Source organism: Scyliorhinus torazame, chromosome 20 (assembly GCF_047496885.1).
Source record: "Scyliorhinus torazame isolate Kashiwa2021f chromosome 20, sScyTor2.1, whole genome shotgun sequence".
In the NCBI taxonomy this organism is placed as follows: Eukaryota; Metazoa; Chordata; class Chondrichthyes; order Carcharhiniformes; family Scyliorhinidae; genus Scyliorhinus; species Scyliorhinus torazame.
In genome coordinates this window covers 24,587,754-24,599,839 of record NC_092726.1, presented here as the reverse complement: position 1 = coordinate 24,599,839, position 12,086 = coordinate 24,587,754, and the positions used below count along the sequence as shown (strand labels likewise).

Sequence of the window (12,086 nt, the reverse complement as noted above, 5' to 3'; positions counted from 1 at the left end):
AACGGGATATGGCACTCGACTCATCGATCGACAGTTCCAACACGCCACAGCGAAAAACCGGACCGACCTCCTCAGAAGACAAACATGGGACACAACCGACAGAATACCCTTCGTCGTCCAGTACTTCCCCGGAGCGGAGAAACTACGTCATCTTCTTCACAGCCTTCAACACGTCATTGATGACGATGAACATCTTGCCAAGGTCATCCCCACACCCCCACTACTTGCCTTCAAACAACCGCGCAACCTCAAACGAACCATTGTTTGCAGCAAACTACCCAGTCTTCAGAACAGTGACCACGACACCACACAACCCTGTCATGGCAATCTCTGCAAGACGTGCCAGATCATCGACATGGATACCACTATTACACGTGAGAACACCACCCACCAGGTACGCGGTACATACTCGTGCGACTCGGCCAACGTTGTCTACCTCATACGCTGCAGGAAAGGATGTCCCGAAGCGTGGTACATTGGCGAGACCATGCAGACGCTGCGACAACGAATGAACGGACATCGCGCAACAATCATCAGGCAGGAATGTTCCCTTCCAGTCGGGGAACACTTCAGCAGTCAAGGGCATTCAGCCTCTGATCTCCGGGTAAGCGTTCTCCAAGGCGGCCTTCAGGATGCGCGACAACGCAGAATCGCCGAGCAGAAACTTATAGCCAAGTTCCGCACACATGAGTGTGGCCTCAACCGGGACCTGGGATTCATGTCGCATTACTTTCATCCCCCACCATCTGGCCTGCGAAATCCTACCAACTGTCCTGGCTTGATACAATTCACACCTCTTTAACCTGGGGTTACCCCATCTCTGGATCTGTAAAGATTTAATCACCTGCTAATGCTCGCATTCCTAGCATTGTTTGGCATCTTTGAATTTGTCTATATATGTGTTTCTGGAACAGACCTCTCCATTCACCTGAGGAAGCAGCAGCACTCCGAAAGCTAGTGACATCGAAACAAACCTGTTGGACTTTAACCTGGTGTTGTAAGACTTCGTACTGTGCTCACCCCAGTCCAACGCCGGCATCTCCACATCATGGCTTTGGATAGAGAGGAAGCAGAAGCGTTTAAACGATGGTCAGTGGTACGGGGAATGGACGAGCGCTTGCACCTTTCCGTGACATGGGTCTCGGGATTTTACTTGCACTTCCGTGAGGGATGAACTGGAACTTTACTTCTCTTCTTTTAGATACTTACATCCAAGTGTCATTCCTGTACCAGAGCAAGCGTACCGAGGTGATTAGAGGGAATCTGAATCCTATCTGGGACCAAACCTTGATTTTTGAAGAGATCGAAGTCTACGGCAGCCTGCGGGAAATAGTGGAGACGCCGCCGTTTGTCTTGCTGGAATTGTTCGACAGTAATCGGATGGTACGTCCCCTTGCAGCGATTTCCTTTGAAGATGCCAATCCTACTGGTGTTCAATCTAGCCGCCGGCCCCATGTTATTTTCCCAGTTCCCAGAAGTGGAGCTGAGGGCTTGTTCATTCATAGCGGAGGGTCGGCTGTGAAGTTGTCCGCAGTTACATAGATGAAAGATATTGGATAGCAAGGAGGAATGTTGCACCATGTGTTGTACCGTGTGTTCCTGACATGTGTTCTCGCTCCTCGTGCATTTCAAGGTCATACATCATTCGCTGGTCGGTCCATCCTTATGGATGTGGCCATTCTGCTGTCAGACATCCCCTTAAAGTGCAATTTATACAAATTCCAGACCCTGGACTGCATCTCATGGATTATCGGTGGCGAAGGATGTGGTTCAAACTGACGAGAGTGAGCTACAGACAGGAGGAGGCCATTCGAGCCTTCCTCTCTGTGGCAGCCCATTGCCAGGGCAACCTTCCTTCCATCATCTGTTCATGGGACGTGCGGGTCGCTGCTACATGGGCCTGCATTTCACCCACCCCTTGAGAAGGTGGTGGTGAATCATGACCTTGAACCGCTGCAGTCCGTGTGGATTTTGTTTGACTCAACGTAGTGGCTTGCTTGGTCATTCGAGGGCAGTTCGGAGTCCACCACATTGCTGTGGATCACATACAGGCCAGTCTGTCTAAGGTACGGCAGATTTCTTCCCCACGAGTGAACTGGATGGGTTTATACAACAATCTGATTGTTTCTTTAATAATGATCACAAAACTCATATTTTATTGCAATTAATTCATCGAACTTAAATCCCCCTAGTTGCCGTGATGGGATTTGAACTCATGCCCCTAATTAATAGCCCCAGGCCTCTGGTTACCAGTCCAGTAGATTATCACTACGTCACTGCACCATCTGGTTGTCCACAGGAGGCTGTGGCCAGGAGTTTCCAGTCTCGCCCATCGCGGGGCCGGAATTCCCGTCAGAAGTCCTTTTGGATGGTCTGTCAAATTATCTGACGATTCCTGCCACATTTGGGATGGAAAAACCCGGCCTGTGCCAGGACCCGGGGCTTTGAATGAAGTGACGGGTGTCCATTCGGCAGGAGAGGTGTTGATATTTCCCCATTGTTTTACTAGAGCAAAAACGAGTATATGGGCGCTGCCCTGTGCTACCCGAGTGTGAAGCTGGATTCGTCAGCGCAGCCCGTCTCCCAGCTACAGTGGTCTCCGGTCTTTCGAGGACAGCGGTTCAGTGGAGAGCTTCTGGTGTCCTTCGAGCTACTTATGAAACAGAGAGTAATAGATTTTTCTTGCATTGTGAGAAATTAGCGACTGTTAGGTAGTACAGTGCGGGGGTGGGCTAAAGGGGAGTAGAACTAATTGGATTGTGCTTTCTGCTATCTTGTTAGGATCCCGGACAAGCCCCCAACATTTGTTACAATCCCGGACCACACCCCAACATTTGTTACAATCCCGGACCAGGCCCCAACATTTGTTACAATCCCGGACCAGACCCCAACATTTGTTACAAACCTGGACCAGACCCCAACATTTGTTACAATCCCGGACCAGACTCCAACATTTGTTACAATCCCGGACCACACCCCAACATTTGTTACAATCCCGGACCAGGCCCCAACATTTGTTACAATCCCAGACCAGACCCCAACATTTGTTACAAACCTGGACCAGACCCCAACATTTGTTACAATCCCGGACCAGACTCCAACATTTGTTACAATCCCGGGCCAGACCCCAACATTTGTTACAATCCCTGACCAGAACCCAACATTTGTTACAATCCCGGACCACACCCCAACATTTGTTACAATCCCGGACCAGCCCCAATATTTGTTACAATCCCGGACCACACCCCAACATTTGTTACAATCCCGGACTAGACCCCAACGTTTGTTACAATCCCGGACCAGGCCCCGACATTTGTTAGGATCCTGGACCAGACCCCAACATTTGTTAAGATCCTGGACTAGACCCCAACATTTGTTACAATCCCGGACCACACCCCAACATTTGTTACAATCCCGGACCAGACCCCGACATTTGTTAGGATCCTGGACCAGACCCCAACATTTATTAGGATCCCGGACCAGACCCCAACATTTGTTACAATCCCTGACCAGACCCCAACATTTGTTACAATCCCTGACCAGACCCCAACATTTGGTACAATCCTGGACCAGCCCGCAACATTTGTTACAATCCCGGACCAGCCCCAATATTTGTTACAATCCCGGACCACACCCCAACATTTGTTACAATCCCGGACTAGACCCCAACGTTTGTTACAATCCCGGACCAGGCCCCGACATTTGTTAGGATCCTGGACCAGACCCCGACATTTGTTAGGATCATGGCCTAGACCCCAACATTTGTTACAATCCCGGACCACACCCCAACATTTGTTACAATCCCGGACTAGACCCCAACGTTTGTTACAATCCCGGACCAGGCCCCGACATTTGTTTGGATCCTGGACCAGACCCCAACATTTGTTAGGATCCTGGACTAGACCCCAACATTTGTTACAATCCCGGACCACACCCCAACATTTGTTACAATCCCGGACCAGACCCCGACATTTGTTAGGATCCTGGACCAGACCCCAACATTTATTAGGATCCCGGACTAGACCCCAACATTTGTTACAATCCTGGACCACACCCCAACATTTGTTACAATCACGGACCAGGCCCCAACGTTTGTTACAATCCCGGACCAGACCCCAACATTTGTTACAATCCCGGACCAGACCCCAACATTTGTTACAATCCCGGACCAGCCCCCAACATTTATACAATCCCGGACCAGACCCCGACATTTGTTACAATCCTGGACCAGACCCCAACATTTGTTACAACCCGGACCAGATCCCAACATCTGTTACAATCCCGGACCAGAGCCCAACATTTGTTAAGATCCCAGACCAGCCTCCAACATTTGATACAATCCCGGACCAGACCCCAACATTTGTTACAATCCCTGACCAGACCCCAACATTTGTTACAATCTCGGACAAGCCCCCAACATTTGTTACAATCCCCCAACATTTGTTACAATCCCGGACCACACCCCAACATTTGTTACAATCCCGGACCAGGCCCCAACATTTGTTACAATCCCGGACCAGACCCCAACATTTGTTACAAACCTGGCCCAGACCCCAACATTTGTTACAATCCCGGACCAGACTCCAACATTTGTTACAATCCCGGACCACACCCCAACATGTGTTACAATCCCGGACCAGGCCCCAACATTTGTTACAATCCCAGACCAGACCCCAACATTTGTTACAAACCTGGACCAGACCCCAACATTTGTTACAATCCCGGACCAGACCCCAACATTTGTTACAATCCCTGACCAGAACCCAACATTTGGTACAATCCCGGACCACACCCCAACATTTGTTACAATCCCGGACCAGCCCCAATATTTGTTACAATCCCGAACCACACCCCAACATTTGTTACAATCCCGGACTAGACCCCAACGTTTGTTACAATCCCGGACCAGGCCCCGACATTTGTTAGGATCCTGGACCAGACCCCAACATTTGTTAGGATCCTGGACTAGACCCCAACATTTGTTACAATCCCGGACCACACCCCAACATTTGTTACAATCCCGGACCAGACCCCAACATTTGTTACAATCCCTGACCAGACCCCAACATTTGTTACAATCTCGGACCAGCCCCCAATATTTGTTACAATCCCGGACCAGACCCCGACATTTGTTACAATCCCTGACCAGACCCCAACATTTGTTACAATCTCGGACAAGCCCCCAACATTTGTTACAATCCCCCAACATTTGTTACAATCCCGGACCAGATCCCAACATTTGTTAGGATCCCGGACCAGACCCCAAAATTTGTTACAATCCCGGAACAGCCCGCAACATTTGTTACAATCCTGGACCAGACCCCAACATTTGTTATAATCCTGGACCAGACCCCAACATTTGTTACAATCCCGGACCAGACCATGACATTTGTTAGGATCACGGACTAGACCCCAACATTTGTTACAATACCGGACCAGACCCCAACAGTGGTTACAATCCCGGACCAGACGCCAACATTTGTTACAATCCCGGACCAGACCACAAAATTTGTTACAATCCCTGACCAGCCCCCAACATTTATACAATCCTGGACCAGATCCCAATATTTGTTACAATCCCGGACCAGACCCCAACATTTGTTAAGATCCCGGACCAGCCCCCAACATTGGTTAAGATCCCGGACCAGACCCCAACATTTGTTACAATCCCAGACCAGACCCCAACATTTGTTACAATCCTGGACCAGACACCAAAATTTGTTACAATCCCGGACCAGCCCCCAACATTTATACAATCCCGGACCAGATCCCAACATTTGTTACAATCCCGGACCAGACCCCAACATTTGTTAAGATCCCGGACCAGACCCCAACATTTGTTACAATCCCGGACCAGCCCCAACATTTGTTAAGATCCTGGACCAGACCCCAACATTTGTTACAATCCCGGACCAGACCCCAACATTTGTTAAGATCCCGGACCAAACCCCAGCATTTGTTACAATTCCGGACCAGACCCCAACATTTGTTAAGATCCCGGACCAGACCCCAACATTTGTTACAATCCCGGACCAGACCCCAACATTTGTTACAATCTTGGACCAACCCCCAACATTTGCTACAATCCCGGACCAGACCCCAACATTTGTTACCATCCCGGACCAGACACCAACATTTGTTACAATCCTGGACCAGACACCAACATTTGTTACAACCCTGGACCAGACCCCAACATTTGTTAGGATCCCGGACCAGCCCCCAACGTTTATTATCATCCCGGACCAGACCCCAACATTTGTTACAATCCCGGACCAGATCCCAACATTTGTTACAATCCCGGACCAGACCCCAACATTTGTTATCATCCCGGACCAGACCCCAACATTTGTTACAATCTCGAACCAGACGCCAACATTTGTTACAATCCCGGACCAGATCCCAACATTTGTTAAGATCCCGGACCAGACCCCAACATTTGTTACAATCCCGGACCAGACCCCAACATTTGTTACAATCTTGGACCAACCCCCAACATTTGCTACAATCCCGGACCAGACCCCAACATTTGTTACCATCCCGGACCAGACACCAACATTTGTTACAATCCTGGACCAGACACCAACATTTGTTACAACCCTGGACCAGACCCCAACATTTGTTAGGATCCCGGACCAGCCCCCAACGTTTATTATCATCCCGGACCAGACCCCAACATTTGTTACAATCCCGGACCAGATCCCAACATTTGTTACAATCCCGGACCAGACCCCAACATTTGTTATCATCCCGGACCAGACCCCAACATTTGTTACAATCTCGAACCAGACGCCAACATTTGTTACAATCCCGGACCAGATCCCAACATTTGTTACAATCCCAGATCAGACTCCAACATTGGTCAGGATCCCGGACCAGCTCCCAACATTTGTTACAATCCCAGACCAGACCCCAACATTGGTTATCATCCCGGACCAGACCCCAACATTTGTTGTAATCCTGGACCAGACCCCAACATTTGTTACAATCCCGGACCAGACACCCTGACATTTGTTGTAATCCCGGACCAGACTCCAACATTTGTTAGGATCCCGGACCAGACTCCAACATCTGTTAGGATCCTGGACCAGACCCCAACATTTGTTACAATCCCGGACCAAACCCCAACATTTGTTACAGTCCTGGACCAGCCCCCAACATTTGTTAGAATCCCGGACCAGAACCCAACATTTGTTACAATCCCGGACCAGCCCCCAACGTTTGTTACAATCCCAGACCAGCCCCCAACATTTGTTAGGATCCTGGACTAGACCCCAACATTTGTTACAATCCCGGACAAGACCCCAACATTTGTTACAATCCCGGACCAGACTCCAACATTTGTCAGGATCCCGGACCAGATCCCAACATTTGTTACAATCCCAGACCAGACCCCAACATTTGTTATCATCCCGGACCAGACCCCAACATTTGTTGTAATCCCGGACCAGACCCCAACATTTGTTACAATCCCGGACCAGACACCCTGACATTTGTTGTAATCCCGGACCAGACTCCAACATTTGTTAGGATCCCGGACCAGACCCCAACATCTGTTAGGATCCCGGACCAGACCCCAACATTTGTTAGGATCCTGGACTAGACCCCAATATTTGTTACAATCCCGGACAAGACCCCGATATTTGTTACAATCCCGGACAAGACCCCAACATTTGTTACAATCCCGGACCAGCCCCCAACATTTGTTAGGATCCTGGACAAGAACCACAAACAATTTTATTTTAAATTTGTAGTACTGGGAGGAATGGATACTTCATCCCAGGAATGATGACCATGAACAATATTTTATGTTAAAGCAAACTTTAATTTAAACATAGAATTACCCACATTAACATCAAATAAAATTATTTTACAACCATCAGTTAAACAGTTTTTAAACACATGGAAAAGCTTAAACTTAATATCTGTACCTGCAACTGACTCCAATTAAACAACCCAATACAGGTCAAATGCCACTTCAAATTAAATTTAACAAACAGATTACTTGCTTAGTTGTGTAGACCTTTGGAAAGAGTTCCTTTCAAGAGCAGATCCGGTCCACCATTGCTCAACCTAGCAACATTTGGCAAAACAACTGTTCAATTTAATATCCTGTTGTCTTGTCAGTCTCAAATCCTATGGCAAACTGCAAAACTACAGATAGACCTGGCTCCTCTCATTAATTATATCATCCACATGGCCTGCTGAGCTAGGACTAAATACAACCACCTATAAATGATCTACTCTCCAAGGAATCTCCAGAAATCATAACAATACTCCATTAGCCCTTTATATGTAACCCAGTTAAGTGGTTGGAATCAATCATGACCTCAACTTTTATGACTCCTTAATTGCAGTGTTAGCAGGCACACAGTCCGGACACCTTAACCTAGGTTCATTAATAATGTTTCTGCAACAAATATATACCTTGACCAAGCTTTTAAAAACATTCCTCCAACTATTATAAAATAGAATACAAATACCAATGTTGTACATCCGAAGGAGTAGGCCATTCAGCCCATCAAGCTGGCTCTGCCCTTCACTGCAACCACGTCCAATCTTGGGCGTCACCTCTACTTTCCTGCCCGCTTCCCAGGTCCCTAATTTCCTGAGAAACCTGTCTACCCCAGTGATGGAACATCCCCCACTCTCTGGGGTCGAGAATTCCAAAGAGACGCAGCCCTCTGAGTGAACAACCTCAGACTGTAATCTCTGCCTCCATTTTGTTTCCTGTTCCTTGCTTGTTTCGTCCTTTTCCTCTCAGCCAGAAGCACAACCGCTCTCGGAGGGGGCTGGTTATGTTCGGAGGCGGACATCTTGATGTTACTCGGAGGGGACCGTGTTACTGATGCTCAGAGATCCGACGTTGCAATTAGCAGGAACGGAAAGAGCGGTGGGCGGGGGGGCGGGGAAGGTTTTACCTGTTGCACAGGTGTCTCCTGTGAGATTATGGTGTTTTCCCTTTGCGATTGCGTAGGATGAGGATCAGAATCTACCTCCGCGGCCACCAATGAAAGACACTGAAACGTACCTGGTGCCGGTGGGAGTGAGGCCGCAGCTGCAGATGACCACGATTGAGGTGAGATGTCCAGAGTGTTGACCCTCCCCTCCCATACACTCAATCCCGCAGAGCAGTACCCCACAGTTCACACTCCTCTCGCTGTGACACCCTTGCAGCGTACAGAAGCTCACCCCACTCTCCATTGGGGGAAGACCCAAGTACTTAGCTCTGCAGCCTCACAGCGCCAGGGACCCGGGCTCAATTCCAGCTTCGGGTCACTGTGTGGAGTTTGCACGTTCTCCTCCGTGTCTGCGTGGGTTTCCTCCGGGTTCTCCGGTTTCCTCCCACAGTCCAAAGACGTGCAGGTTAGGTGGATTGGCCATGATAAAAATTGAGTCTCAGTGAACAAAAATGTGCAGGTTAGGTAGGGTTACGGGGGAGTGGGCCTGGTTAGGGAGCTCTTTCAGAAGGTCGGTGCAGACTTGATGGACCGAATGGCCTCCTGCTACACTGTTGGAATTCTGTGGTTTCTCCCCCTCTTGAGTCAGGAGGTATGAGCCCATCGTCCAGGACGACACTCCCGGTTTCAGTTTTTTTTAAAAAGCCCCTCCGACTACAAAATCTTGCCGTGACCACTGTCCTGTTTGTGGGAGCTTGCTGTGCGCAGTTTGGCTATCGCGCATCCTGCCTCGCAACAGTAACTGTCAAGTTGGCTGCAGAGAGTTAGTGGATGGCAGCCGATATAACTCAAGTCTGTCTTTCCCTCAGATCCTTGCCTGGGGATTGAGAAACATCAAGAACTATAACATGCTGAGAGTGGTGAGCCCGAGCTTGGTGGTGGAGTGCAGCGGAGAGATGATCCAAACAGCACCCATCAGGAACTACAGGAAGAACCCAAACTTCCTGGTCCCCATCTACTTCATCACAGTGGTTGGTTCAAGTGTTTACTCTCCTGATAGTCTTGAGCGCCGAATTCGGAGGCATTCCCCTCTGCCCTGCAGTTGTTGATCCTCTCTTGAGTATGGGCTGAATGGTCGATGGGTGCACCATGCTTCCATCATCCCCCATGACTGAATACGAGCAGGCTCACAGTTAGAGCTGCTGTGTTTCTCGGCTGCTTTTCTGACATGGGATTTCTAGTGGTGGTGGTGGGGGGGGGTCTTGTTCTGCATTACAAGCCAGCTGTTAAGCCCACTGTGCTAAACCAATCGCAGGATTCAATGGACAGTGGTCAGGAGCAGGAACTTGGCTGATTTCACTCGCTCTCTCTCTCTCTCTTTCACTCTCTCTGTCTCCTTTCCTCTCTCGATTTCACTCCTCCCATCTCTCTCTCTTCCCATCTCTCTCTCTCTTGCTCTCTTTCTCTCTCTCTAACCCAGGGATCACTGGACAGTGATCAGGAGCAGGAACTCTGGCTGATTTCCCCTCTCTCTCTCTAACCCAGGGACCACTGGACATTGATCAGGAGCAGGAACCCTGGCTGATTTCCCTTCTCTCTCTAACCCAGAGATCACTGGAAAGTGATCAGGAGCAGGAACCCTGGCTGATTTCCCTTCTCTATCTAACCCAGGGATCACTGGACAGTGATCAGGAGCAGGAACCCTGGCTGATTTCCCCTCTCTCTCTCTAACCCAGGGATCACTGGACAGTGATCAGGAGCAGAAGCCCTAGCTGATTTCCCCTCTCTCTCTAACCCAGAGATCACTGGACAGTGATCAGGAGCAGGAACTCTGGCTGATTTCCCTTCTCTCTCTCTAACCCAGGGATCACTGGACAGTGATCAGGAGCAGGAACCCTGGCTGATTTCCCCTCTCTCTCTCTAACCCAGGGATCACTGGACAGTGATCAGGAGCAGGAACCCTGGCTGATTTCCCCTCTCCCTCTAACCCAGGGATCACTGGGCAGTGATCAGGAGCAGAAACCCTGGCTGATTTCCCCTCTCTCTCTAACCCAGAGATCACTGGACAGTGATCAGGAACTGGAACCCTGGCTGATTTCCCTTCTCTCTCTCTAACCCAGGGATCACTGGGCAGTGATCAGGAGCAGGAACCCTGGCTGATTTCCGTTCTCTTTCTAACCCAGGGATCATTGGACAGTGATCAGGAGCAGGAACGCTGGCTGATTTCCCCTCTCTCTCTAACCCAGGGATCACTGGACAGTGATCAGGAGCAGGAACCCTGGCTGATTTCCCCTCTCTCTCTCTAACCCAGGGATCACTGGACAGTGATCAAGAGCAGGAACCCTGGCTGATTTCCCCTCTCTCTCCCTAACCCAGGGATCACTGGAAAGTGATCAGAGCAGGAACCCTGGCTGATTTCCCCTCTCTCTCTCTAACCCAGGGACCACTGGACATTGATAAGGAGCAGGAACCCTGGCTGATTTCCCCTCTCTCGCTCTAACCCAGGGATCACTGGACAGTGATCAGGAGCAGGTACTCTGACTGATTTCCCCTCTCTCGCTCTAACCCAGGGATCACTGGACAGTGATCAGGAGCAGGAACCCTGGCTGATTTCCCCTCTCTCTCTCAAACCCAGGGATCACTGGACAGTGATCAGGAGCAGGAACCCTGGCTGATTTTCCTTCTCTTTCTAACCCAGGGATCACTGGACAGTGATCAAGAGCAGGAACCCTGGCTGATTTCCCCTCTCCCTCTAACCCAGGGATCACTGGACAGTGATCAGGAGCAGGAACCCTGGCTGATTTTCCCTCGCTCTCTCTAACCCAGGGATCACTGGACAGTGATCAGGAGCAGGAACCCTGGCTGATTTCCCCTCTCTCTCTGTCTAACCCAGGGATCACTGGACAGTCATCTGGAGCTGGAACCCTGGTTGATTTTCCCTCTCTCTCTCTAACCCAGGGATCACTGGACAGTGATCAGGAGCAGGAACCCTGGCTGATTTCCGTTCTCTTTCTAACCCAGGGATCATTGGACAGTGATCAGGAGCAGGAACGCTGGCTGATTTCCCCTCTCTCTCTAACCCAGGGATCACTGGACAGTGATCAGGAGCAGGAACCCTGGCTGATTTCCCCTCTCTCTCTCTAACCCAGGGGTCACTGGACAGTGATCAGGAGCAGGAACCCTGGCTGA

At 49.8% G+C, this 12,086-nt stretch overlaps 1 protein-coding gene across 1 annotated transcript in view; it reads left to right on the top strand.

Annotated features, from left to right (window-relative positions):
• Positions 1-12,086, top strand: part of LOC140397075 (myoferlin-like) — a 183,794-nt gene that overhangs the window by 107,086 nt on the left and 64,622 nt on the right. Inside the window, exons 28-31 of the mRNA XM_072486107.1 lie at positions 1,202-1,383; positions 2,510-2,668; positions 8,975-9,076; positions 9,767-9,928. Coding sequence (XP_072342208.1) covers positions 1,202-1,383; positions 2,510-2,668; positions 8,975-9,076; positions 9,767-9,928 — 605 coding nt within the window. The remainder of the gene's footprint in view (positions 1-1,201; positions 1,384-2,509; positions 2,669-8,974; positions 9,077-9,766; positions 9,929-12,086) is intronic.